The 27673-nt window shown below is 38.7% G+C and overlaps 1 protein-coding gene across 3 annotated transcripts in view; it reads right to left on the minus strand.

The window, feature by feature from the left end:
- Positions 1 to 27673, minus strand: part of PTPRN2 (protein tyrosine phosphatase receptor type N2) — a 651283-nt gene that overhangs the window by 503478 nt on the left and 120132 nt on the right. The window contains exon 2 of one of the 3 annotated variants that reach the window (XM_039548282.1): positions 6300 to 6360. The exons of the other annotated variants lie outside the window; for them this stretch is intronic. Within the exon in view, the coding sequence (XP_039404216.1) occupies positions 6300 to 6360 (61 nt within the window). The remainder of the gene's footprint in view (positions 1 to 6299; positions 6361 to 27673) is intronic. 3 annotated transcript variants of the gene reach the window in all.

A 27673-nucleotide genomic window follows, 5' to 3' on the forward strand; every position in this document is an offset into this window, starting at 1 on the left:
ATTTGCTCTTGCTTTCCCTAGAAGGTTGAAGGCATTTCTATTTCAAATGAATAAAATGACTGTTAATTTCCTAGCATTAAACAGGATATTCTTAAATATAGTTATTTAAGGGTTTTGAAATATATTTTCAAGTCTTATTCGTAGAAAACTTGAACGGGTTTTCTGTGATTTCTACCATAGTCAATTTCTAACAGTTAATTTTTAAATCACTTTAGGGAGAAATGTGTGCTACAGCTGAATCAGTTGGGTGCACTAAAGTATCAAGTGTTTATTCTTAACAGGACACATTGGTCTGAGCATTTGATACTATAAGTGAAAATGAAATACAAAACATGAGGATATTCCTTCAAATAATCATATCACTTTCAAATAATGGTAAAAAATTATAATCTGTTATAAAAGAAAACAACAGCTAAAAATATAAGCTCGATAGTTTTAACATGAGACTTACTAAATATTGGGCACCCCATTTCAGGGAATGGGCAAATGTCACAATATGGTGGCTGAAGTCAGAACTGAAGTAATTCAAGACAAAGCAGAAGTTACAGGAGAATAATAATATATGCAAAGTCAAAAAATTGCATACAGTACTGTTTGTGAAGGTAGCAGGCATATACCAAATACCAGCAAGAACCAAAGGAGAGGGACATGCTGCAAGACCCCCAAGTCTTAAAGCGTCCCTTTTACCTCAGTAGTTTTAATTACTGGTATCATTGTAGTCCCTAGCATCCCTAATAATTGTTCAGGGAACATGTTTAAAATAAAAACGTACAACAGCAAAAAAAAAATCTCTATATATTGACACATAACTGTATTTTATATGTGCAAAATACATATTTACATATCATATACCCATATGAAATAAAATAACAATCTAAAATACTCTCCCCCAAGGAGTATTTATGGCATTCAGACACAGATACATAAAGTAAGAGCTTGGCAATACCAGGCAGAACGTCAAGCAATACTAAACACAGTGCAGTTCCCAGGGCATACTTTTTATGCTCCATGGAGGACAATTTCAAGAAGGAATCTGAAGGACAGCTTTAAGTCAGCTCATGAATGGTTACAAACAGCGTCTGTCAAACACAGTGGGTATGAGGGAGAAAGGGAAAAGGTGCTTTTTTGAAAATGAATGCAAAGAAGATAAATCCTGAAGTAACTGGTAAAACAGAAAAAGTAATTAAAACCTGTATTACTTATTTTTAAAAATTAACCTAATACATTCTTAGTCTGTATTCAATATAAGAAAAAATTCTCAAATTACATGTCTAAACACATAGAATTTAAATTTGTAGTATTTTGCCAAATCTCAAATTAAAAAAAAAAAAAAAAATTATCAAATTAGCAACCTCTTACAAGATCTTGCTATTCAGTATTATTTGCATTTGTTCACTAAAGTGGAATCAAGCAGAAACAGTGAAAACTTTTCATAAAGCCATGATTTCTAGGACAATATTATTCAGTAGCAGCTTACCAAACTCTCTAAATAAATATATTTTTCCTTGTTTCATTCTGCAGCAGATTAATATTTGATCTACTTCATTACACCAGAGATAACATAAAATAATGCAATTTATATTTCATGTCCTCATCAAGCCACAGTCCCAGTTTAAGAGAGAGCCCTGCAGCTCCTTTTGCTGGTAAACTAAACCTACTACACAACCTCCCTGAGCACTGGCATTTGGCCTGCATCAACAACATACATTAGAAAGGTCTTTGCCGTGGTTTTGTCCCAGCTAATACTCTTCCACAGTAACCATGTGGCTAGTTCATGGGCTACAACATCTCAAGGCACACCTGCAAGAGTCAGTGCACCTCTGGTTGGCTTTGACTGGAGATGGATCACTCTGTGCCGCTCAGATGCAGGGCCAGACAGTGGGTCCCAGTCATTTCTGTAGCCCCTATGGCCACATATTTTTAGGAAGACAGCATAAACAGCAGTGAATATTGATTCTCTCCAGAATGGTTTTATTGAAATATATAAGCATCTCACAAGTAACTGACACCATTAACAGAAGTGCAATTTTGTGTAACAGGCAGCATAGCAACTGAGTTTAAAGGCAAGTATAGGACAAGAGAAACAAATTTCCTGTAATATGTGTGCATATAACACATTTCCTCTGATATAAATATACCCAGCTTCACCTTCTCACTGTTTTGTTCAAAGCTCCCTTCTGGAAGTTGGCTCCAGAGCCCAAAGACTTGGAAGAATCCTCTAAGTCTGACTCTGAACCTACTCATGAGTCATTAATACCTCTCTGTTCTCATGCTAACGCTGGCCTTAAATGGACCTTTTATCTCCCTGGTCTTTTATCGGTCACGTACTGACAGATATCAGCTACATCAGCCTGTAACACCTGCGTATCAGGTATCATTTCTCAAGGTGTAATGTGCAAGGCTAACTAGGATGGCCTCCTGTAGTTTCCTTATTGATTAGAGACTTCATTTTCTAATCTTATCATCAGCCTTTTTTCCCCATCCTCCAGCTTCAACTAAACTTTCTTCAATAGACTTAAAAGAAAATGTCCATATGGGTATTACAGGTGATGTTTTGTTAATGTTACACACATTGCTACTTGTTTCTCTCTTCCTCCATGTCCTGGATAGATGCATTCTAAAATTGTTCACGGTTTTTTATAGTAACACCATGGTAAGGATGAAAATTACATACAAGCCCTTCTCCTCCACCATTTCCAACTGGGAATGCTCTAATAATAGTCAAGTTTTTAGTCCCTGGCTGTATCAACTTTCATTCTGAACTATTCATATGAGTTTATCATTCTACTTCTCACAGCTGCACGTTCTTTTCATTGTAATAGTCTTCTTCTTTTATCAAGAAAGAAGCACTGTTTCCAGCCAGTACTATCTTAGTATTTGTCTTGAAGTCAATAGTAAGACTATAAAGAGAAATCTTTCAGAAAATCAAATCTTCAGAAATTCATTTACAAAGCTCAGTCCAAGTACTTCTCTCATTAATACTTCCCATTGACATAATCTATTAAGACATTGTATTCACTTTACAATTCCCTCAATAGACTTTATACTCTGAAATTTAAATAAAAGTTTCTTATATAGACCAACCAATGCTTTACTGACATCCAGTTGATGCCATTGCCTCCACTTCCTGTCTAGAAAGTTAGTCCTCCTTCAAAAATAAAAGAGGACAAAGCAAAGCTTTTCAGGTCATTGGTATGATTCACCTTGGGTAGATTTATACTGTTGCCTTCCCCTTTAGCTCAGATCAGATTCCCCAGCTTGTGTTTGCCTGCCTCAAACGTAAGCACTACTAACTCTCCTCCATCTGTGCTGCTGTGTTTACAACACCTGCTGCCAGAACCACCATCCTGGAAAGTGGAATGGAGATTATACAGCATCAAGTTCCTTAAATGAGTTTTCCTTTAGTTGGAGTAAGTTCTGGTTTTGCTAGTGTGTATTCATCTCAGTTAACATCAATCTTACTTTAAAAAAAAAAAAAGGCAAAGCATTAATGGAGCCATAATATTGTCTCCTTTGAAAACTTTCATTGGCATGAAAGTAGTTCAGCTGGCAAATCGGTTGCTGTCTTATCACCTGGAATATTAACTGATATGGGGCAATTGCAGCAACTGCAGCTTTGTATATCTCCTGTCCACTTACAAGGCCTTGTTTGGAATAACTACTTCCAGATGAGTATTTTAGTGACATGGGGTCCAAGCAACCTCAGCCATTAACTACACAAAAGAAAATATATGAAAAAGTATATATATATTTATTCTGGTAATACACTTCTTGACTAGCATTTAGAGGATTAAACAGGAAAGCACTAAGAAAGAAGAATCAGAAGAGGTCTGATATGCTACCATTGGTGTCTTTCAACAGATTTCACACACTAAAAGAAAAGCCTAATACACAGATGCCCTGAGGAGATTCAGGGCTTCAAACACAGGCTCGCTCTTACTCAATCAGCAAAACCTCTCAGTCTTTTCCAAAATACAGCAACTGAGCTGATGGCAAGAGGAGCTCACAGCTCTGCACACTCACAAGTTGACATCTCCTTTCCAATACTTGCACACCTACTGGTTTTTCAAGAGACTACAATAGCAAAGGTTACTACAATAGTTAACATGATTTCTGAGCCTCTCCTATATGGCTGCACTTATCAATATGTTAATAATTTCTTTAGAAAACAGATGTAACAATTACAAAACAAGGGCATGCTTGGAGAGAGATACAAATACAGGTATTTCTCATATCAGTTTATATAATTCGCTACCAGATAATGGTATTATGTCAAAGAGTTCTTAAAGAAACACTTCAGTTTTGATTCATGCTACTACAGAACATGCAAATTCCTAAATAGGATTAAAGTATATGAAGTCGATTTATCATGTTTCACGATAAAGACCAGCAATGTGTTTATGAAGAAATTTTTGCACTGAAATTAGCATGTGGACTTGCAATCGTATTTGTTGAACCTCAAAGTGCTCCCATTTTATTCTAGCAGGAAGAGAATTGTTAAAGATAAAAGAATACATCCATTTTTCACTGGCTTGCAAGTTCAAAGATAACAAACAAATAAAGAAAAAATCCTGCAGTTTGTTAAAAGTCTAAGATATAGAATATTTCATTTCTACTTCAATGTAATAGCATTTTTTTTACTAGACTTAAGCTGAAAGTCTAACTAAAACAAAAAAAAAAAGGAAAACAGAACTGACAAAAATAAATTACAAAAAAAGCTCTCACTCTCTTCAGTGTTCAGAAAAGTGAATTAACATATTTATTGAATTACATTGGCAATGAAGACAGCAATATATTGAAATTCATTGATTTTTTTTTCTTGACTTAAAAGCAACACAGATGCTTATTACAAAACAGCGGTTCCTCTTCTCATTTTTATCAACCCTTTTTTAACAGCCACTGACATTGACAGTTTCAAGCTTAATTGTACATTCAGCATGTACTGTTAATGACATTAGATAAATGGATCACATCAGAATGCAGTATCGTCAAAAGAGACCACGTGTCAATCTTACAAATTTAAAATCAAACAAGCTACTCTGTAGACCCTGACTCTTCAAGTTGTTTATCAACTGAGTACTAGAGAATATTTTGAATGTCATTATACATCAAAAGATGAAAGATGTGCCTACCACAGCCCATGTTACATTTATACAATGAAATTTAATTACATGTTGTAACTATGCTGCCTTAGAACTATGGTAATTAAAGGGGTACAGTACATTGGTGTTTCACTCATTGTAAGCCCTTATTTTCAGAGGTCTTAACTCAGCCATGCAAATTTACTCCCTTATCAAAAGGAGGAGTCTGTCATAAACACAGCAATGCTTGCTGCAACTATGCTAAATCAGAGATGAAACTTATTCGCAGCATCATTTAGGATGCTGTGAGAATGAGCCTTAAAAATCTTTTCCATTGCAACCTATAAGGCCTCAGAATAATACCTGTTCAAAACACCAGTTTGTGTTGAGATGGAAGTTTTGTTTGTAGACATGTCTCATCAAATCTCTGAGCAAAATATTCTTGGCCTTATGCAAAATGTTTCTGCAAGCCCATTATAAGCACAAGCAGTGAGCTTCCCAACCACTCTGGATGCAAGAAATCTATGTCCTTAAGCAGCAGGATGTTTGGATAAAATTTTCACCTGTATAGGCAGTTGCAAATTACAATCCTCTGCATCCACATGGGCATCCAAGCAAGACGGGGTGGCTGAGTGGAGGCAGCTTAATTGGCTGGCCGTGCTCCACAGGAGCAGTGGAGACTGCCTTGGAGAGGTGCCGAATTAACACATCTCACAGATTTCCCAGTCCTCATTCACTGCTCTATAAAACCAGCCCTGCCACCACAAGTCTTCCAGACACCCCAGATTATGCTGGCTGCCTTCATGTATGTGCAGTAGCATGGAATATCTGGACCTATCTTCTGTGGTGTGTGTAGATACACCATGAAATAAGCACTGTACTTCCTTCCCAGACAAACTCCCTGTTTGTGGTCTCATTTCTTGGATTTCCAGTGAAAATGAAATAAATTCATAATATCAATTTCCCATAAACTATTCAGGACTCATATCACCTTCATTAGCAAAATCTAATATTTCACCTGTTCCTAATGCAAGGATAATGTGAAACGTGTAGGTGAGAAGTTTTCAGGGAGTCTAATCTCACTAGGTTTATTGCTTCCACTCAAGTTATGTAATGTAAGGTGTGTGGCATTTCTTTGTGTACACTGGTCAAATGCTTCTTTCTCCAAACATACATACAAAATATAGAAGCACAAAGTATCAATAAAAATCCTTTTACCCTCAATCCACTGAAGGAGGCATATGATTTCCAATAAGAAGTCATCCAGTGTAGCAAAATCCTGTGACAACCAACAAAAGGGGCAATTTAAGGATGGAGCATTGCCTTGCTTCTGCAGATCTAAGACTTATTTTAAGCTTTTTTTTGTGTGCGATCAAATCAGCATCAACCCAATTATGCCTAAGGTCTATCTTCTTGCTAGATGGCAGGGTCAGTCACAAATGAGCAGCCTCTTGCAATTTTCCATCAAATCAGCTCTGTAATTTGAGAGCTAATGCAGACATCTCATGAAAACAAATCATCAGAGAGTGTCGGTTCTCCCCCTCCTTCCCAAAATGAAGCGTTCAGAGGGATTTGGGTTTCTCTTTAAAAGCCAATTCTCATCTCTGTGAAAGCCAATGCAATCTATAGTAAACAAAAGTCAGTAGTCATTTTTAGATTTCCATGAATATTTCAAACCTTTGTGCACCTCTTCTCCAAAAGCTTTCTCACTTTGTTCAGTAAAAGACAAATTATCAACTTTAAGCAAAAAATACACCCTGGAAGTAAGGGTATTTTGCAAGAAATAAGACATTTTCATGAAACTGCAAAATGCAAATCTGTTGTCATAAACTTATTTGCTGAGAGCTCAGGACCATTTAAATAAAAACAGAAAAAAAACTATTTATATTAAGTGCCCTCATAATTCATAAATACCAAAAATCTACAGAAAACCCTGGTTATTTCTAGTGAGGGGAGAAAAAAGCTGCGCATAATGAACTACAGACAAATCCAAACTTGAGCTGTTCCAGTCACCCAGCCTCTGACTTCTTTCTGACAAACTAAGCCACTGACTCTGTACATCTAAACTGCCAAGGTAAACAGTAGGATGATAAGGAAGATCCCTAAATTATTCAAAGTGGTTTCTGGGCTTCAAAAGACTCCTTCACTTTGTTCCTTTATATATCTACAGCTATTTAAGTTTGCCTCTGGCTCTGACACAGACTGCATTGTGCCTGTGATGTTGAAAGAGAGAAGCGATTCTGTAAGTTTGGGCAGACACTTCTCCGCTGGAGTGCAGGAAGAACAAGAGGGCCGCTTCGGCAGGCTTTGGGATACAAGGACTGTGAGTCTAAAGAACGCATTCCCTTCTGTCTGCTTTTTTATTTCCAGTTTCTTGCACACTACAGCACTTCTATGTATGCCAGACAGCTCTTGCTATTACCTAAGAATCAAAAAGTAAGGTAGAATCATAGAATTTTTTAGGCTGGAAAAGACCTCTAAGATCATTGAGCCCATCCAGAAACCCAGCACTGCCAAGCCCAAGGCGTGGCCTCACCAGTGCTGAGTACAGGGGGACAATCTCTGTCCTGATCCTGCTGGCCGCACCATTTCTGATACAAGCCAGGATGCCATTGGCCTTCCTGGCCACCTGGTCACACCTGGCTCATGTTCAGCTGCTGTTGACCAGCACCCACAGGTTCCTTTCCACTGGGCCGCTTTCCAGTCGCTCTGTCCCCGGCCTGTAGCGCTGCCTGGGGTTGTTGTGATTCAAGTGCAGGACCCGGCATTTCAGTTTGTTGAACTTCATACAATTGTCCTGAGTCCATCAGTCCAGTCTGTCCAGGTCCCTCTGCAGAACCTTCCTGACCCCCAGAAGATAACACATACACTCAACAGAGTATCATTTGCAAACTGACTGAGGGTGTACTCAATCCCCTCAGCCAGATCATTGATACTGATAGTAAACAGTACTGATCCTGGGGAACACACTTGTGACCAGCCACCAGCTGGATGTAACTCCATTCCCCACACCACCCTCTGGGCCTGGCCATCCAGACAGTTTTTTACCCAGCAAAGAGTACACCCAGTACAGAGCAGCCAGCTTCTGTAGGTGAATGCTGCGGGAAACTGTCAAAGTCTGGATAGACACATCCACAGCCTTTCCCTCATCCACCAAATGGGTCACATTGTCATAGAAGATCAGGTTGGTCAGGCAGGATCTGCCTTTCACAAACTCATGTGAGCTGCTTGCCCCTTCTCTCAAAGGTCATAAACTCTCCTTTTTTTTTTTTTTTTTTTTCCCCTGAGTTCCAGTAAAAACTCTCTGTTCAGCCAGGCTGGTCTCCCTCACCACCAGATCATCTTATTGCAGGCACACTGGGATGGCCCACTCCTGCAGCTTTAGGAGTTCCTTCCTGGACCCCTCCACCCTTCAGGACAGTCTTCCAAGGGACACTGTCAACTCCTCTCACAAACAGGACAAAGTCAGCCCTCTGGAAGTCCAAAAGGCAGCCCTTCTGCTGACTCCCTCCTTACTTTTCTGAGAATCAAAAACTAATCAATGCTATTAACATGTGCTTTGACTGCTTAATAGCATATAGCCTCAGGGGGCCTGAGGCTTCTAAGGAGGAAAAAAAAAGGTATGAGAGTCAACATCCTGCCCTAATTCACAGATCTACTGCTGGTAGAGCCCACAAGTGTTACACTGCTTTTTTGTGCTTCTCTAATGTCAGCAGCCCCATTCTTAACAGCAGAACAATAGGCTGACACTGAGCTTAGGCAGGTTTCTAGCACATTGCCTCTTGGATAAAGATATCTTTTTATTCTTATATCTGCAGAAAAGGAAATATCCTTCTAAGTCCTTGCCAGCTGCCAGCAAAAGGCTCCAGAGCATACAGCCTTTCATACAGACTCCCACTGAAGTCAATGGGATCACTCACATGAATGCAAAGTTGCTAAACCAGGCACTCCAGAGGAATTGAAAAGCCATCTGCTAATTAACTTAAAAATCTATTTTCATGAGATATGTGAATACACTTCATGTGCTTCTCTGTGTGCTCCTCAGATTTAGATCCCAAAATGCAGAAAAGGACCAGGACCTGAAAACTGACAGTCAGGGTGAGGATTGGGACTTCATACCAAGAAAGAAAAATGTTAATGCAGAAGCTCATAAAAACTTTATTTGCCAGCTAACCACTCACAATGCAATGCCACCAGTGTAGTCTAGTTTAATAAGTTTCCAATTTGACCCTAAATTCATTATGTGCACAGTATTGCTGACACAGGGATAGCAAAAGTGGAACAGCAGCACTGTGGAGAATTTTGATGCCATTGCCCTTGGAAATATCTTGGAAAATCAGTCATGACTCAAGGTCAAATCACAAATACAGTCAAGCAGAGGATACGGTGCCTTGCACAGCAACACACACACACTCCCCTCAATTACCATCTACTCCCAATTTCCAGATCTACAAAAAAAAAAGGCAAGGGGTAAGAAGAAAAAGAAAAAAAACCTCCCTCATCCCTCTGGAGGATAAGCATTTTATTTTCTTCCAGTTAGAGCCCTTTAAGTCTGTTTTTCAACAGTGGTCCAGCTCTGTCTCTGCTTCCACTAGCAGTAACATCAGTGAGCTAAGACCTTATAAGAAGTGAAGGTTGCTTTCTCAGATAAAAGGGATTTTCTAATGCCTGGCCTTCTGGATATTTCTTGTGTAGTTGTTTGGCATTCAGAAATACTGTCTGGTTATTTCTGTTCCAGAATCTTTTATACTTTAGCAAAGCTACTGCCATCCACACACTCACTGGATCCCTGTATGCTCTCCCAATAACACTGTAATATATTCAGAATAAAAATATTTCTCTGCAAGCCTTATAAGCAGGCTTGACCTTTCCAACACATCTGCCACAGTAAAGTTCACATGCAACACCTTAGGTAGGTATTAATGTGACATGATATTGTCTATACAAACATACATTATGTATTGCATAATAGCATAGCTAGAAATACTGTGTACCTTTACCACAATGCAGGCTAACACTCAAATGACAGCAGTTTTGGAAATACCAGTTCAGCATCAGCAACTACTGGCTATACATAAAAATCAAAAGCTTTTAAATATCAGTTTCTTGGTGGGTCTGCTAAGCTGGACACTGCAGATATCCACCATCCACAGGAGATTTTGACATAAATAGACGACAGATGTCAGGCCTTCATGTTGTTTATTTTTAAACATAGATTTGAGGTGCTTTTGAAGATTTTAAAGATTCTGAGTCTGTGACTGTAAAAAGTTTAACTAAATATTTATCATTAATTTCTAATAACTTTAAGGGCCACAATGATAGTGAATTCTTTAGTAACATTTTACAACACACATTTTTCTGAGTTTGTGGTGTTACACATAAGTTAGCAACATCCATTTGTGATGATCTTTCTGTGTGTGTCCCAGAATTACTCAGTAGCAGCCAAAAGAGGACAAATCACTCAAGTGAAGATGTAGCTGTGGTGCAATTTCCATCATGACTTTATTCATAGGAAAGAGGGGCAGGAGGAGAAAAAAAAGCAGCAGGAGTTGATATAGCATTTACGGCCAGGGCTGCGCCTGTGCCTGCATTAAAAGTCATGTCTCTATTTCTAGTGCCCTGGATTAAAGCAGATACTGTCTGACTTGCCATTTATTTATTCTTCCTGGGTTTCAATCTACAGAGTGCAGCAGAAACACAGTACTGGAGGGTTATTTAATGTGGGAGCTGACACGGCTTACAGGGGTAAAAAAAGTTTCCTATTCAGTAACTAAATCAGTAACAAGTGTGCTGAAAATTACCCCAAACTCCCTTCTCTTGGGTATTTCCTTTCCATATCAGACATCTGACTTTTCTTTTTACACCCTAAATCTTCGAATCAGATTGTGCTGATAAACTCCTGCATTTCGGCAAAGGCCCTTTAAAACCAACAAAGCATCACAGAGATCCCCACTTGCAAGGGCTGACTCAAGGCTTCCAGTGAGGCCCTGACTAATTCCAAATCAGCGAGCAGCAAACCGTAACTAAGGGCTGACAATGAGGAATATTGCTACGTGGGGCAGGAAATGCCAAGGTCCTGCCACAAAATCCATTTATTGTACACCTCTCGTAGCAAGAGCTGCACCTCAGGAAAACAGACTTTGACTGCATACTGCAAGCCACCAAGTAATTACCATCAAAACAACCTGTGCATTTCATTACACAAATGTGTGAGTTCTCAGCACACAAAGATTTAGAATGAGAAATTATTTGCATTGTCCAAATGACAAAGGTGCAGGACTGAGGCCTTTTGATATTATGTTTGAAATGGGGAGAAATAGTCTCATGAAAATTCAAAGTTCTCACCTAATGAAATGCGGAGTAAATTATTCTTCTCTTGCATGAGAGAAGATGAGGAGAACAAATCTCTAAATATAATAGTCATATATGGGAGCTAGAATACACTCAAGTTATAGGGCAAGGAAATCCAAAATAACAGCAATTACATGCACTACAAAAATATATTTTCAGTTGCTCTGAAAGCACCTTATAGAAAATTTGAGAAGATATGCACTTTATAGCCTATAATGACAACTGAAAGAAAAATAACATGAATCTAGGAAAAAATCCCAACCCTGCCATTGTCAGAGCCACAATACAACTGTAATTCCAGCAGGTTAGGATGAAGATATAATACAAAGCAAAGTACTAATATTATTTGCTTTTTCTCAGATCCTTTTTTCTTCTCAGTGGCTTATGCCACTACAGTTGCAATATCAGTTATTTTCCAATCTTCTGCAAATGGAGAAGGGGGAAGGGGAAATAAAACATCTCTTATTCGCTCATGTTTGGATTTTCAATATTTTTTCCCCTTGATAGCTTCTCCTTTGAGCAGTAGCAGTGTCAGTTCCCCAAGGGCAGAATTCAGGTCTCAGAAATATGTACACAGCATACAAATCTTCCATAATGCTCTTTCTCATAGTTTGTTAAACTCTGAGAAATGTTATCTATGGAAATACATATATGCATTTCATAAGCCCAAAGCCAGGTCCTGATGCCATCTGCGTTGAGCTATAACAACCATTTATTCGCTTTACAGAAAATGCTCATAGTTTATACAAATAACTAAGTTTGAATGGCTCCTGCCAAGATGAATACAACATCTGTCAACATACAGACTTCTCTGTGCAGTCCCCGGAAACTGTCTTCCAAGTCCACATGGCAGTGTGCATAGGCTGCAACTTTGTGAAATGTTTCAGAAATTACTGGGCAGGCCTGAGTTCAAACTTCCAGCTTTCTACCAAGATGAAGAAAGCCCTTTTTGCACAGCTATCCACCAGCCTGCCTTGAGCATGAACCTATTCCCGGTGTCACTGAAGGGCAGTTCTGCTTCCATAAACTGCGAAGCTCTGAATCATTTTGCCAATTAGGATAAAAGGTTGTGCTGAATTTGTGGTGTGGGGTATGAGAAAAGAGTAGTCACCACAGTGGTCACAAAACACCCAAAACCAGCCAGAACTTCGAAATATTCCTGATTACAGATTAATCTGCTGATGCACAAGCAATAGATTATTGAGGTCACAAAATTTAACACAGTAGACTTTTACTTAGTACCTGCCAATGTTACACTGTCCAGAGTGAAGATGATTTACTGGGCAGACTGCTATTAAATCAAGTCTGAAGGTTTGCTATACAAAAGCACCCTGCTGACAAGGATTTCACCTGCATGTATTGTTCTCAATTTTCAAAATCACCCACAGATAGCTACCATGAGCTAAAACTCAAACATTAAGAAAAATGACAGCATCTACGTTGGTACAATTCCAGCTTACCTCTGAGTAATATTTTAACTCTAAATGTTTTGTTCTATAAAATTGTATCAACAACCAGCCCAAGGTCTGAATAGCTTTTTTTTTTTTCTCCACATATACTTCTAACAAGCATTGAACTATGCTGCTCCTTCTCAATCTTTCCCCTCTAGTTTATTAATCTAGTTTGAAGTCACAGCCTGCAAATGAGCAACATGAGTCTTTTATCAAACAAATATTATTCTGGTATTTTCTGAGAGAGGTTTTACAAAGTTGAAACACTTTATTGAAATTATTTAATGGGTATCATTTATCACTAGGAATGAATTTAAAATTTCCATATTCTCATCCTTTATAAGTCATTAGCTAGAAACAGCAACACACATGTGTCAATGCCTTTAGCTTTGCTCACCTGCAGGAACAGTCCTTATGAACTACATCTCTAAAAGCATTTTCTTACTGTAGGGTGGAATTCATTTTCAAGGCACTCATTTAGAGCCAGAACTGACAAATTTAATGAAGCAGTTCTCTATGCAATGCTGTCTCAGAGGGATCTCTGAATACCACCTCACTGCAGAAAAAAAGTTCACAGCATGAATTAGTGTTACGTAGCTGAAACACAAAGCACAATGCCACTAACAGCAGTAAAAGTTCAAAATAGCCATTAATTCTGTAATTGTAAGCCTGGGTATCTGAAAATACCATATGTATTCAGAAAGTGAACACTTTTTGATTGCTTTCCTCATTCTTGGCCTTTCTATATAACCTTGAATGACAAAACACTTCTTAATTTTCTTAACATATGGTATGCAAAATTGATACAGAGATAGATACCATGGCTGTGGAGCACAATAATTCATCTGATAAAAGTGCAAATTCTATCACCAGTGACTATAAATACCTATAGGATCATTTTATGTTTTTTAATTGGCCACTTTCAGACAAAGCGTAGACAGTGACTGCCAGAGCTACGGCTTAGACTGACATGTGGCAGAAAGTGATCATGGCTATAAGTGCACAGTGAGCAGAACAGCATGTTCCCAGATGTGCTTTCCAATTCAAAGAAGCACTTGAAGTTTTCATGGAAATTTGGTTGAAGCCTAAGAGAACAAATGCTAAAATACTATAAAAGACAACAACTATATTGTTGATTAAAGATCAAAATTTATAAACAAAGAGAAAGTCTACAGTTATTTTATATTGGTTTTATGAAAATAGCCACACTGAAGGAGTTACTGGAGCCAGCCAGACATACCATAACAACAGGATCAGTTGAGGAACAAAGCTCATGCTGCTGTCAAAACATGCTAGCCTGAGCCATCATGCTAAAAAACACATGATCTAAACTGATGTGCTAAACAAAGCAGGTATTCATTACATACTTTCTAGACATGTTATCTTCCTTTACTTCAATTTTACATACAGTGCTGTCACAAGAAAAAATTGGCCAAGTCACATGGTTTAAATGAAATCAGAGTTGAAGCGGTTTATTGATTTATTAATGGGACGTAATTAACTGGCAATCAGTGAGCTATACATTCAGGATCAATATCGACAAAAGAACAGATAAACCACAATACCAGGCACTTACCAAATGATAGCAAGTGCTCACAATTTTCTAAACAGTCTTCTACTGCTAGCACCCCGAAATTTCTAATGCCCACATTCACACAGTTCCCTGCACACACACAACCTACTCACAGGCAGTGTACAAGGATCTCCCTCTCCTTGGGTACAGATTCCCATTTACAAGCAGCTCCTTCAGGAGATGGGGGAGCTCCAGCTCAGCACAAACCTGTCCTGCTTTATTCAGCTGCATAATTTGCAGGCAGGGAACAGAACCTCCCAGAGCCAGGTGGGAATGCCCAAGGTATGTCCCAACAGTGCCAGATACCCACAGCCTCCGGCAGGGACTAAGCACCATCCAGGACATCACAGGCTGCAATGCCTGTGGGGCAGCCTCTAGCACTGGCAAACACCATTTTGATGCTGCTGTCCCCACTTCTGTCTCCATGCTGTAGCAGGTTTTCATGCTTCTTTTACACTTCTTTTCAAGCTACACCTCTTTTTTGTTTGTTTGTTTTGAAGCTCCCAAAAGTCTCTACATAACTCCCTAGTTACCATTTAAACCAGCCAATATTCCTGTTAAGCAAACTCTGGGGTTTTTTTAATTTCTGCTTTAGCACTACCAGGTTTTGGGCAAACATCCTCTGAAGCAGTTTTGGGTCTTCCATTCACACACACTGTTTACTCTTGCATTCCTCTTTGCAGTTCTGCAGGCCATGTTACTAAGAGAAGTAGCCATATCGACTGATTCCAGGTTACCAATAGGTGATTATACTTAATAAAGCTACTTTTGCTGGGCATAGGACAGGAGATGTGATAAATGAAACAAGAGTTTAATGGTTGAGTTCAGCCAGACTGCAGCAAATTAACAGGCTAGACCTGTTAGCCCGGAAAAACAAATAAGAAATACGAGAGAAGCCCTGCGGAGAAGGACGTGGGAGTGTGGGTGGATGACAAACTCAACATGATCTGGTGAAGTGCACTTATAGCCCAGAAAGCCAACTGTGTGCTGGGCTTCATCAACAGCAGCATGGGCAGCAGGGGAGGAAAAGGATTCTGCCCCTCTGCTCTGGTTCCAGGAGACCCCACCTCCAGTGCTGGGTCCAGCTCTGGGGCCTCCAGCATAAGAAAACCATGGAACTGTTGGAGTGAGTCCAGAGGCCACAAAGATGATGAGAGGGTTGGAGCACCTCTCCTGTGGAGACTGGGAGAGGGGGCTGGGGTTGTTCTGTCTGGAGAAAAGGAGACTCTCGGAGACCTCGTAACACTTTCTAGTATGCAAAACGGGCTTAGAGGAAAGCTGGAGAGGGACATTTTGCAAGGGCATGTAGTGAAAGAACAAGGGGGAATGGCTTCAAACTGACAGAGGGCAAGTTTAGATTAGCTATTAGGAAGAAATTCTTTACTGTGAGAGTGGTGAGGCTATGGAACAGTTGTCCAGAGAAGCTGTGGATGCCCCATCCCTGGCAGTGTTCAAGGCCAGGTTGGATGGGGCTTGGAAGACAATCTTTAGGGTCTCTTCCATCCTATTATATAATTTTATTAATTCTCAATTCCAAGACATGTTTTTGTGGAAACCCACTCTCATGTAATGTACCCATAACCCTCAGGGATCAAAAAAATTGTTTGTGCATGCTCAGTATTGACAGTTTCAGCCTTATTTCCCCCAGTCCTCATTTTCCAATTGGTGAAATATCACTTTTCCCCGTTCAGTAAACTAATTAATCATGTTGAAAAATGTAAATAGTACTGTGTTGATATTGCAATATGTAACAGTAAAATAATAGTTCTGTACTTGGCACAGCGTTTGGATATGCTGTGCAGCATACACAGGCTGATGAAAATAACAATAAATATAGCTATGAAATACAGAATAGGTACTATTTATTGAGCACAGAGAGGCGCCCTCAGATGCTTACATTCAAATAGCTTGATGAGGAGTTGAATAAGCACAGGTCTGGTACCATGAATGAGTACTTTTGGGGACCTGGTCCACTGATTCTCAGCCTCTTCCAAGTATGAAGCCACAGAACAGAAAACTGCAATTCTCTCTCGCATTTATGCCCAAAATAAGTCAATTTAGGATGTTAGATAATAAATATCACTTGTGACATCATCCTAAAGGGTAAGAAGCGATTTATATTTATATGAATAGACATGGAGTACAAATATGACCTATGGGAATATGTTAAATGTCTTCATGTGAAAACCAGAACTCTAATATTAACAGAAAAATTGTCTCTCTGAAAGATATCTTCTTGCATCCCAACCAATATCAACATACACATCTGCTAACATTTGTGTTGAATAACTAGATTCACACACCTGATCATCTTTCAAAAGGGCAAATGCCTTGGTTTCATCAACAATATACAAATACTTGAAAGAAAAAAAAAATTACATTTAAGATTATAGATCTGCTAAACTGGTTTGGAAGCCAGCAATATAAAAATTCAATTTCTAAAATGCTCTATGGTTTTGAAACAAAGAAATATCATTGTTGTTACCTATTTAATTTAAATAGACTTTGCAGCTTTATTCATGTTGGCAGGGAAATGGATTCAGACCGTGGCGTATGCCTGGTAAGTAAACATCTCCAAGGAAGAAAACAGGTCACCAGTGCATAAAGTAGATTTGGGAGCTGTTTAACTACGTTTCTCCTCTATATTCATTACAGCAAAGCACCCAGGGCATCTATTTGACTTTACATTGTTTATTGCAATTTCCTCTTCTGAGAGTTTTAGACCTTGACAACTGAAGTCACAGCACCAGCCCTCAAACCAAAGTCCCTGACAAAAGAGCAGTGTCCACATTTGATGTGACTGTGGGATCCCAGTGAGTCTCACAATAGTCAGTCCTGAAATGCTTCTGGGTTTTGGTCTTGACACTCGGCAGTCACAGTACCACAGCACACAGAAATCTCTTTGATAGAGACTGACTTTTTCAGTAAGTTTAATAAAGAAATAGTTCTGCTCATGCCAAACTATATCATGTGACGTGATTGACTTTCATGACATTGTTTATGGGTTTGACATAGAATAATTTTGGTAATTCTAAATCTTGTATTTTCATCCATAGAGTATTCAGTTGCAATTTTTTTTTCTTTTTTCTATTTTGTTTTATTAATGAGTTTGACCTTAATTATCAGAATAAAGCTCTGGTAATTGGGAGACCTCTCTGATGAATAATAATTCTCCTGAATTTAAACCCCTCTTAAGGAAAGGCATGGTAGCTAGGAAAAAATGTCAGTATTGTATCTCAACAGAAACAAATCAAAACACTACTGAAACTCTTTTTCCTGTATATTCCTCATATCACTCAGGAAGGATTTACTACATTGTCAGTGAATGAACTGCTTCACTTTCCACCTGGCAATGTTGGGCAACTGTTCATTTCCAATAATTAAATAATTTCATAACTAGAAAACACAAAACTGCACAGGGTTTTGTAATTGCTCTTTTTCCCCAATGAGCAGAGAGGGCAAGAAAAAGGAAAAGGAAGACTAACAGAACAAAAAATTAAAGAGTAAGAAATGGTATACATAGATACTGTAAGATTAATATGCACAAAAGAAATTAAATATTTCCAACAGGAAGCAGCACTTCTCATCACACCAGTGTAACTAACTGGAAAAAGGCCAACTCAGGAATCACAAAAAGGGTGGAAAAGATAGGTTTCAATGATCTAAAAGCTTTCTAAGGTAGGAAAAAAAATTAAAGTGGTAAGAGAAAAGCTCTGTGCATAAGTTTTATATTTTGACTTTGGCTTTTCTTACCCATGAAGTTACATCATGCTTTTGACTTTACTGGTAGTAAACTGGTGTCATACGATTTTATTCCCCCACACATACCTGAAAATAATCTGCAGTCATAGATATGAACGGTCGCCTGATTTAATCCTCCTGATGCCCTCTGACTATTCTTTAAATTGCTTTTTGGAGAGTGTGTTCAGACTGGGGACTTCTAAGCTATTAATGGTTTCATGGAGCAGCTGGGATAACTCATCTTGTGTTCCTTCAGCCACTCAGGGCAGACAAAATGGAGAAAGCAACCCCATGCAGCCTTTTACCTGCAGAGCATTTCCACAGAGGGAAGACAGAGGAAATGTGAACAGAACTGAGCAGGATATGCTCCTAAAACTTTAAATTTGTATTAAGATTCAGGATGGAAATGAGGATGCTGTAACTCTTTCCTCTATAGACACAACAAAATATTCAGGAAAAATCCTATTGTTTTGAAAAAAAATACAGCTTTGCATCCATGAAATTCCAGCATTAAGTATTCAGTAAGAATTTAGCATACACCTAAATACTGTTGCTGAATAGTTAATAGATTTCCATTCTTTTCCTTCCATTCTCCTCTATCCCAAATAAAATACAACACTCAGTGTAATATTCTTTATTTCACATGTCATAAAAACACACTATTCTAAGGATACAAGTACAAAATCTACTTTCTTTCTTGCAGAATTTAAGTTTGCCATTCCACAACTTAAATTCAAGCAGGGACATATCTTCGGGCAGATATGAAGGCATCAGCAGTGGAGTAACATAGTTTTTGAATCATAATGGAATTTTTTGACTGTTGGCATTAGAAGGACTTTGGCACAAAAGTACCATATTTTATATTCAAAAAGCAGTAATTAATTCCACACAAAGCCATCAACTCACTAGTGATACAGTTCTCTTTCTTAATTTTCTTCAAAATCTTTATGGTAAGAAAATAAGCTGGTTTCATTCAGTAGCTGCAAACATTTTTACACAACTACACAGTGTTAGTCAAACTGACAACAACTGAGTCAAGTATGGCCAGCAATTTGTGACACCTGCTATTCACAGAAGAGAAAAAACGGAAAGCAACAAACCACTGATCGTGGCTGCCTGGGATGCTTTATTTCCAAACATGTCTAAGCTTCACAGGTAAAAGAATCTTCTGAGAGAAAAAAAAGAATGAAATAAAACCCCCAAGTTTGCATATTTGTTGTGAATATCTATTAAATACCATTAGCAGAAAGAAGGAAATTGATTCTTGTTTAAATTTTACCAGCCAACCATTCTGCTAAAGATTTTCTCTCCCACCTTGCATTTTTTATGTGCTGTACAAGGAGCTAAGTTTGGCATGGCAAAGGTACCTGTCTTGGGGTGACTTTATGATGCCGTGTCCCCTATCACCTGCTCTATGCCAGACATGAATCCTGTGCCTTTCTGTGTCTTTAAGGCAGACCTGAGAGACAGCTGGGGGGAGGCAGTGGAATTCCTTTGGTGCTGTGTTCAAAAACATAGATAACTTGTTCACTCGCTTCTCAGCTCTCGGCTTCTGCAGCAGGGAAGAGAGTGGCATTCTCTTGCTTTTTAGCTAGCTTCTCGTTCATTAGCTGAGGAAAGAGGTTTTCCTGGGACTTTGGCTTCTTCTTCTTCTCTTCTGGAACTGTTCAGAACACCAGAACATCACCAGGAGGTCCTACACTGCAGCCTGGAGGGGCCCACACTGAACCCCAGCTCTGGAGAGAGAGAGCAGAGCCACGCCTACCAAGGAATTTGAATTTTACCAAGTTCTCTCCACAGCGAGAGGTTTTATTATTTAGCATTATTCCTTTTTCGTGCCTGTGTGCACTCTGCTTGTTAAATAAATAAGTTCTTTTTCACTTTCCTCTGAGGAATTCCTTCCTGAACCTGTGGGGAAGGGGCGGCTGAAACTGGCCTTCTTTGGAGGAGACGTTCCTTCCAGAGCGTTTGCCTTAATTTGTCTCAAACCGGGACAGTACCCTCGTGATCTACACATACAGAAGGAGTGATAGGAAAAATACTGACTTCAAAAGAACTGGCTGCAGCAGAATACTAGTGAATTCACTGCCAAGATAAAGTCGAACCTAACTTGTATTAAAAGTGCCTATAGCTTTTCGTCTAAGTTTCAGACATGTAAGTTCATTCGAAAATGATTTATAATGCTTTCCTCATACCTTGTCAGTTCAATTAATTCCTTGGCTGAAAAATGGAGAACACCAGACTGTAGAACTTTTTAAATTTTTTAAGATATTAAGTAATATGACAGGTCACAAACTTGAGTTGACTTATGAGACATTCCTTCATCCCACCATTAGACCACCCTTCTGGCTATATACTTTATTATATTATCTATTTTTATATCTATTTTATACATATATTATTTATGAAATTATTCCTGTAGATCAAATCAATATACAACACTGAAGTGTTCCTGCAAGAATCTGTGCTAGTTTTCTTCCATTTCTTTAGCTGAGGCTTAAGATTAAATACCCAAACTACTGAAGATCTGAAAGGCTGACTTGGATTATCATTTGGAATTTCGTTATTAAAAATATTGCAACTTGCACTGATCGACATGAAGAACAGGCTTTCTCCATATGATTACTCTTTCACGTTTACTACTTATTTACAAACATTTCCTGTGTAAAAAGAAGATTAATCATTAACTCAGCTCGAAAATCAAAGGGTAAGAGTCAAAAGATGTGGCTAGTAGGTTTTTTTCTAGCTTTCTGAAGTTTTGTTACTATGTCCAGAACAGAAGACATTGACAATATTTAGCAAGATCCAAGTTCTGGTAAACTGCTTCCCTTCAGCTGGCTGGAATACCAACATCCCATGAATTTGATGCATTTCCTTTGAGTCTGGTCTAAAAGCAAAAAGCACATATGAAATGGGGAAAGACAAAGGCTACAGAAAGGGAGATCAAATTATAATGATTAATTCCATCTACCAGATTTGTATGTGATCTTTTAAGTAGAGCTGTCATTCTAGGGCTAACCTCAGAACTACATCGAATTTAGTCCTAGCTTGATCCAAGTATCCACAATGCACATCTACACTCAGCTCATATCCACTGCAGTTCTGTCCCAACTGGCCAATATGCAAAGGATTCCATGTATTATCCCAAGACTACTGGCACCAGCTACATAACTCAGTCAGCTACTGGAAATCTTGCTTCATCTTCTTCACTACTATTCCTATTTTTCCCATCAATTCAGTTAACTACTTCCACCCTAACATGTTCTGGAAACTGTTTCTCTGAGCTGAATTTTAGCTTTTCACCAAGAATTATGATCTTTTGCAGACCTGGATATTAGCACAAGCATCCCTTTGGCAAGAGGCTGCTCTAGGGCTGGACACAAGGAGCACATGGCAGTGACACACCTTCATTGCCTCTCTGGGTATGGAATAGCGTCTTACTAAGGATAACCCATGGTGCTTTGATGGGGTAAAAGAATAGTCTGGAAGTTCTGGAGAATGGCCACAAATGCCCTGTGTCTGCAGTGGACTGAGAACTTCTGTGCAAAGTGACCTATGAGTATTTGTATGAGGAGCCTGTCCCTGCTTCTTGGTGACAGAACTACAGATAAGCACAATCATGCCATCCATCATCACTTACAACAATTTCTTTTTATACTTTTATCTGTAACTTGCTTACCTCAGATTTCTACAGTTCAGTAGATCCTTGTTTTATTAAAGACAGTTCTTTGCATGACTCTCTGCCAGATAAATTTCTTCTCCCAATTCAGTGATGCATACCCACAGCGTTCCCAGTTACTGTCCTCACTGAGTTCTCAAGGAAACCCAGCACCAAACCTTTCATCATCTGTAAGTTACCAAAACTATTTGCAGCATAACATTTCTGATGAGGTGCTGGAAGATGCAGTGGGGACACAGTTACGTGCAGACTCACGACACGTTGTGTGCTGCAATCTAATCCATTTACCAGCCCTGAGATCATTGACCTGCATCACCCCAACAACATTAAATGTTAAATTTTAAAAACCCCTCAAACTCAATACAGAGGTTTTCAGACCTGGACAATGAACATGTGGGGCACTCAGTGAATGTAGGTCCACATTAACCTTGCAATGCTGTTGCAGCGGTACCTTGGATCAGCTAGGTTGCTTTTATTTAAAAAGTAAGTGTGTTTGTTCCATAGCAAAGGTGTCAGTAAAGCCATAGTCTTCATTCTGTATTCTGCTTAGAAATAGAAATATTTGCGGGGTTGTTTTGTTTCTGTTAAAAGTCAAGGCATCAACAACACTCAAAACAGCCAAAAACGCTGTGACAAAAATGTCTGAAGTCTTTGAAACAGATCAAAAGTACAGTGATTTGTTTGATCTAATTTGCTTTAAAAGTGAATATTGAAATATTTAACATACTTAGCTCTCACATAAGAAGCTTACTGTGCTATTTCACTCTTTCCTCTCTCTTTAGCTTTTTTTACTGTAAAAACATTATTTCAAATACGGCAATCAACAGGAAGAAACAAAATTACACTTGTGCAGCTATATTCCATTCCACAGTAGCTGAATTCACTTAACCTCATGATCAAGATGTACAGTACATCTCACTATTTGCTCTCATGTTTGTAGGCAATTAATATTCTAGCTAGGTGCACTCAGTGTGTGACTGAATTCACAAATTATGTTATCGACAATAAAATAAATAAATCATGTTTCATACTAAGACACCATGGCTATTTTTTAGATTAAAATTATCCTTGAAAACAGACATAAAACATAATCAAATAGACCAAGAAAAGAATGAAATAAAATCTCAGAAGGGTTTAAGTATTTAAGATAAAAGACATATAAAGCAACTTTGGATGTAGAGGAAAAAAAACCCCACTTGAATAAGAACAGAGAGAAATATTGAACAGGAGCAATACTTTTGTGCTTCAGAGTCTATGTTTCTTCCTTTCAGTGATCCCAGTGAAATCAGTAAGAATTTATACAAATATGTACTGTAAGAGCAACAACAAAATATGCAGTAAATTTAATAGGGAAAAACCCAAAGATTGCAAGTATGCTCACTATGTGATAAGGTATTTCATTAAAGAATATAATATTTTATACTGATATTTTATGAAATTCTGTCAACAGAAATTCTGTAAAGCACTAATTACAGTGGAGAACACAGAATCAATTTTTCTTACTAAAAGTTTACCAATAGGTAAATATTTTCATAAACCACCAAAGAAGTCCTACCATTCATTTTTCATACTATATACTGGAGTATTACTATACTACTATATTCTTTAAAAAACTTTGTCACAGTGTAAGTCCCTTCAGTACTTGTATCTCAGCCATGGAATATGCAGTCACAGTGAGATTCCATTCTACTGCCTAAAAATTTAGTTTATGAAATTCTTCTCAGTCACTGGTGGGGTTCTGCAGGGCTCCATTTTAGGGCCAGTGCTCTTCAACATCTTCATAAACAATTTGGATGCAGAACCTGAAGGTATATATAACAAAAAATCAGCCCCACATCTCAGACACTGCCACACCAAAGCATTGTCACAATCTTTTCTTAGTGGCCCTAGCTGCCCTCCTTACATAATACCCAAGTTCAACCCAAGACCAACTTCTGCAGGGATGCAACTGCTCAGTGCATGTGCGAAAGGAGATATTTTTTACAAGTGTCCTTCCTTGGGCTGGGATCAGTAGCAATGTCATTTCCACACTGAGGAGAGGAGAACTGGACTGGCCAGTGAAATCAGCACTTCAGTGGAAATGACAAGTCTTATGATATTGTCCATGAATTGAATTCAGAGCTTGGCAAAGGTATGGAAAAGTATTACCTTTCTCCCTACCCTTCTGAAATAATTTTGCTGGCATTACTCTCAGAGTCAATTATCTGAGTGGGAATCACTGGACAGCTTGCTGGGAAGCTGAGAACCCACAGCCTGGACAATGCCCAGCACCTAAGCTGGTGCCCTGCCTCTGCTGTTCCCTGTTCAGGAAGAGTTTGGCCTTAGGGCAGAGCAGCATTCCAACACCAAATGTTTCCCTTTGTCTGAATGAAGCTTTAGAAATTCACAAAGCAAATATGTGGGGATTACTTGGGTCATCACATCTCTCCAGGCACTTCATTTTACATGCTTCAGGACTACTTGTAAAATTTTAGAAAAACATTCTATCAACAGCAGGGAAAAAATACAAAATCCAAGTTGAAGCTAAATCATCCTTGACAATCAGCCTTTTGAGAAAGAAGCACAAATTAATCCAATAATCAATAGACACTGAAGCAGGTATTTTTCTACAAGTCTCTGCCAGAAAGTTATGGAGAACAGGAAGACTCTCCAGGACTAAAAACTGTGAACAATGATGAAAGACAGGCTGTACTCAGACTAAGTCATCAGCAACACTTTTCAACTTGGCACAAGAAAAATTAGTGAAGTTTCCTAATTGGCTAAACCACATCTGTCTAACATTTCGACAGAATTAAAAAGAAGTCTGTTGCTGCCACTGTGGCACGTTAATACAGATCTGATAACTTGCATGATTATAAGTCAGTCATTTTTAGATATGTTTCTATGAGAAGGAGCATTTTATTAAGTCTAAAACTCTAAGGTCCTGAATGACAGCTCCTTCCTGAGTGAATTATAAGCAATGGCTCCACTGATTTCACCAGGATGCTCCTAAGTGAGCTGGGATCACAGAATAGTACCCCACAGATATAAATAAATATTCCTGCATATGATAAACAAACAAAAAACAAACAAACAAACAAAAAAACATAAAAAAAGGAAAAAGGAAAATGATGTTTCTGGACCTGTATTTTCCCCTTCAAATGCATATCTTGTCAGTGCAATGCAACATCATGTCAGAGCCAAGCTCAGCCAAACCAGTACATTTATACAGCACCATGCAGGGATATTAGCTGAGGTCTCAGAGAGAATATAACCTCGTTAGAGCAACAGTGTGCATGGGCTAATTAGGCCTGCCTCTCAAGCAAGGCTAATTATTCCCAGTACAGCACCATACTGATACCGCTCTGCTGCTTCTGGGTTCTGGAGCTCGATTATTCAGCAGCAGCTCAGGGATCTACACCCCACACTATATTCACAATTATAAACAAATCATGAGAAATGGATGTATCCTTCTGAGATAGCAGCATGATGCACTGCACTGTCTCAATTCATCTATCAAAGACATCAAAATGAAGGATTAACATGTTTGTGCACCAAGATCTTCACTGAAGTGGGAAATTCCACCACGAGACCAACAATTGTAGTACAGAGAAAAGTTGGGAACAAATATCCCAGGACTGGGGTCCAGAGTGGTTCCAGTCATCTCATGAGGCACCTGTCACTTTCAGTAGGCCCTAAGAAACAAACCAAAATTGGTAAGCAAAGGCTAGAGAAAAGCTCCAAACTTCTGTTTTTCTTGGAAGACCAGCTTTGAGTAAAAGCTATTGCAAAACAAAAGATTTCTTATTCTGGTGGCCCGGTGGGTCTCAAAACTGTACCAGTGCAAACAGAGCTCCTGTGCCGTGGTGGAGCATTGAATACAGTTAACTTGAGGAACTCCAGGACGTCTCACTACAAGTTTCAAGGCTAAGGAGGGTTCGCTTTTGCTGCTTCAGATGCTAAAGCTGAGAGCTAATCTGCATCAACAAGAGACCTCACAGAGCCCAAACTAAAAATGACAAGAGAGCTGGGACCAGAGCCAGCTGCCCTGGAAACACGCCAGGTCCCAAGTCGGGGTGCAGATGCAGATGGGAGTTTGTGCATCAGGTGGATTCAACAGACAGATCTGCATCAAATAGAAGGAAGAAGGAACTGTAACACAGTATAAAAGGAAATTCTAGGCTTTTACATAAAATACACATAGAGGAGTCAGCAAAATTTTTTGCGCATAAGATGGAAGTTTTGTTATTTATTCAGCGGAGAAGTTTTCTTTGTACCTTAATTCAGCTATCTTTTTATGAAAAAACAAATCTTTAAAATAAAAAGGCAAGGTGAGGTGTGTCACATCACCACAGAACTGCACACGTGTTGTTCTCATACATCTCTAAGAAGCAGGCTCAGGAACAAGAATGAAGACTTAATAAACTCCTCCAGGATTTGAGCCCTGCGTTGCTGACACACACTTCTGTGATAAGACTGAATTGCCAAGAGCCTTCTGTTAAAGACAGTGATTTTGTTCAGTTCTTGTTGTGATGCCAGGTAGCAGCAAATCTAGTGTTCAAAAGAAACTCTAATAGGAAATTTGAAATAATAGAAATGTGAGGCCAGTATCAAGATTTGAAAGTACAAGTAATATCTTCAAATGAAAATGAAAAAAAGAAAAAAAGAAAAAAAGAAAAGAAACAGAGCTGCGAACCCAGCTTGGTCTCTAGAATTCCAATAGAATTAAACAATCAGTTTTGATGAGGGGAGCACAGGGACAAGACAGAAAGGCACCATCAATTTAAGGTCAATTTACCTTTGTGGTTATTGGGCTGTAAATGAAGACCTCATCTCTAATAGCATAAGCAAAGAGTTCATTTGGGGTTTTACTTAATACCTGCCTTTTATAAAAGATAGTAGGCGGAAATTTGAAATCTTGGCCAATATGTAATAAAATAAGTCACAGAATATCAGGATTAATTTGGTCCCACCCCCTCCTCCTATTCTACTTGTTCATTGTAAATCTTTATCTTTTTTTTTTTTTAACCCATGAATGGAAGACCATGCATCACACCGCCCACATCTCTCATGGCACAGTTTAGCCCCTCTACCAATACCCAACACAGCATTTCAACTCCAGCAGAAGAGTGGCAAATGCCATGAAGTCCAGTAGGGATTGGACTATTGCAAATTAACACACACAGAGGCATAAAAGAGCATAAAACCTTAGACATTAGGAAACAATGATTTAGGGAAGAGAAAGAGGAGAAAACTTGTTAAAAAATAATTAAATCATAAAGAACATTTTAAAATCCCAGCCTGTAGAAAGGTAAATACTGTTAACAACAGAACATTTCATCTTTAACATGCATATCCATTTTCCCCTCCATTTTCAGCAATGCTGATATCTGTTCTGTACCAGTTGACAAAATGCAAGGGTTTAGTAACTTAGAGCTTATCCCATCCAACCTCTGCACTTATATCCTGTTTAACATGCTAGTGCCTGATTGTTCCTGATAGAAAGATATCCTATAGCTTGCTAGAGCTGGTGATGTGCCAAGTACTCAGTGACACAGTGACAAATCGCCTTCTCGATTCCTGACAAAATACTCCCTCTGCTGTACAACACACACTGTTACATAAAGCCCAATGCACAGCTATACATATTTAAACTATCAGCAGGTCCTGGGTGTACATAGAATTCACAAGCCAGAGAAACAATTCACTCTTCCAGAATGGTCTTGTGGAAATAGAAATAACATTTGTATCCATAGAAATGGAACTTTATTTGTGGCTTAGTTCAAATGAAGAGGATGAATAATACTACAGTATAAAC

Source organism: Corvus cornix, chromosome 2 (genome assembly GCF_000738735.6).
Source record: "Corvus cornix cornix isolate S_Up_H32 chromosome 2, ASM73873v5, whole genome shotgun sequence".
NCBI classification, from domain to species: domain Eukaryota; kingdom Metazoa; phylum Chordata; class Aves; order Passeriformes; family Corvidae; genus Corvus; species Corvus cornix.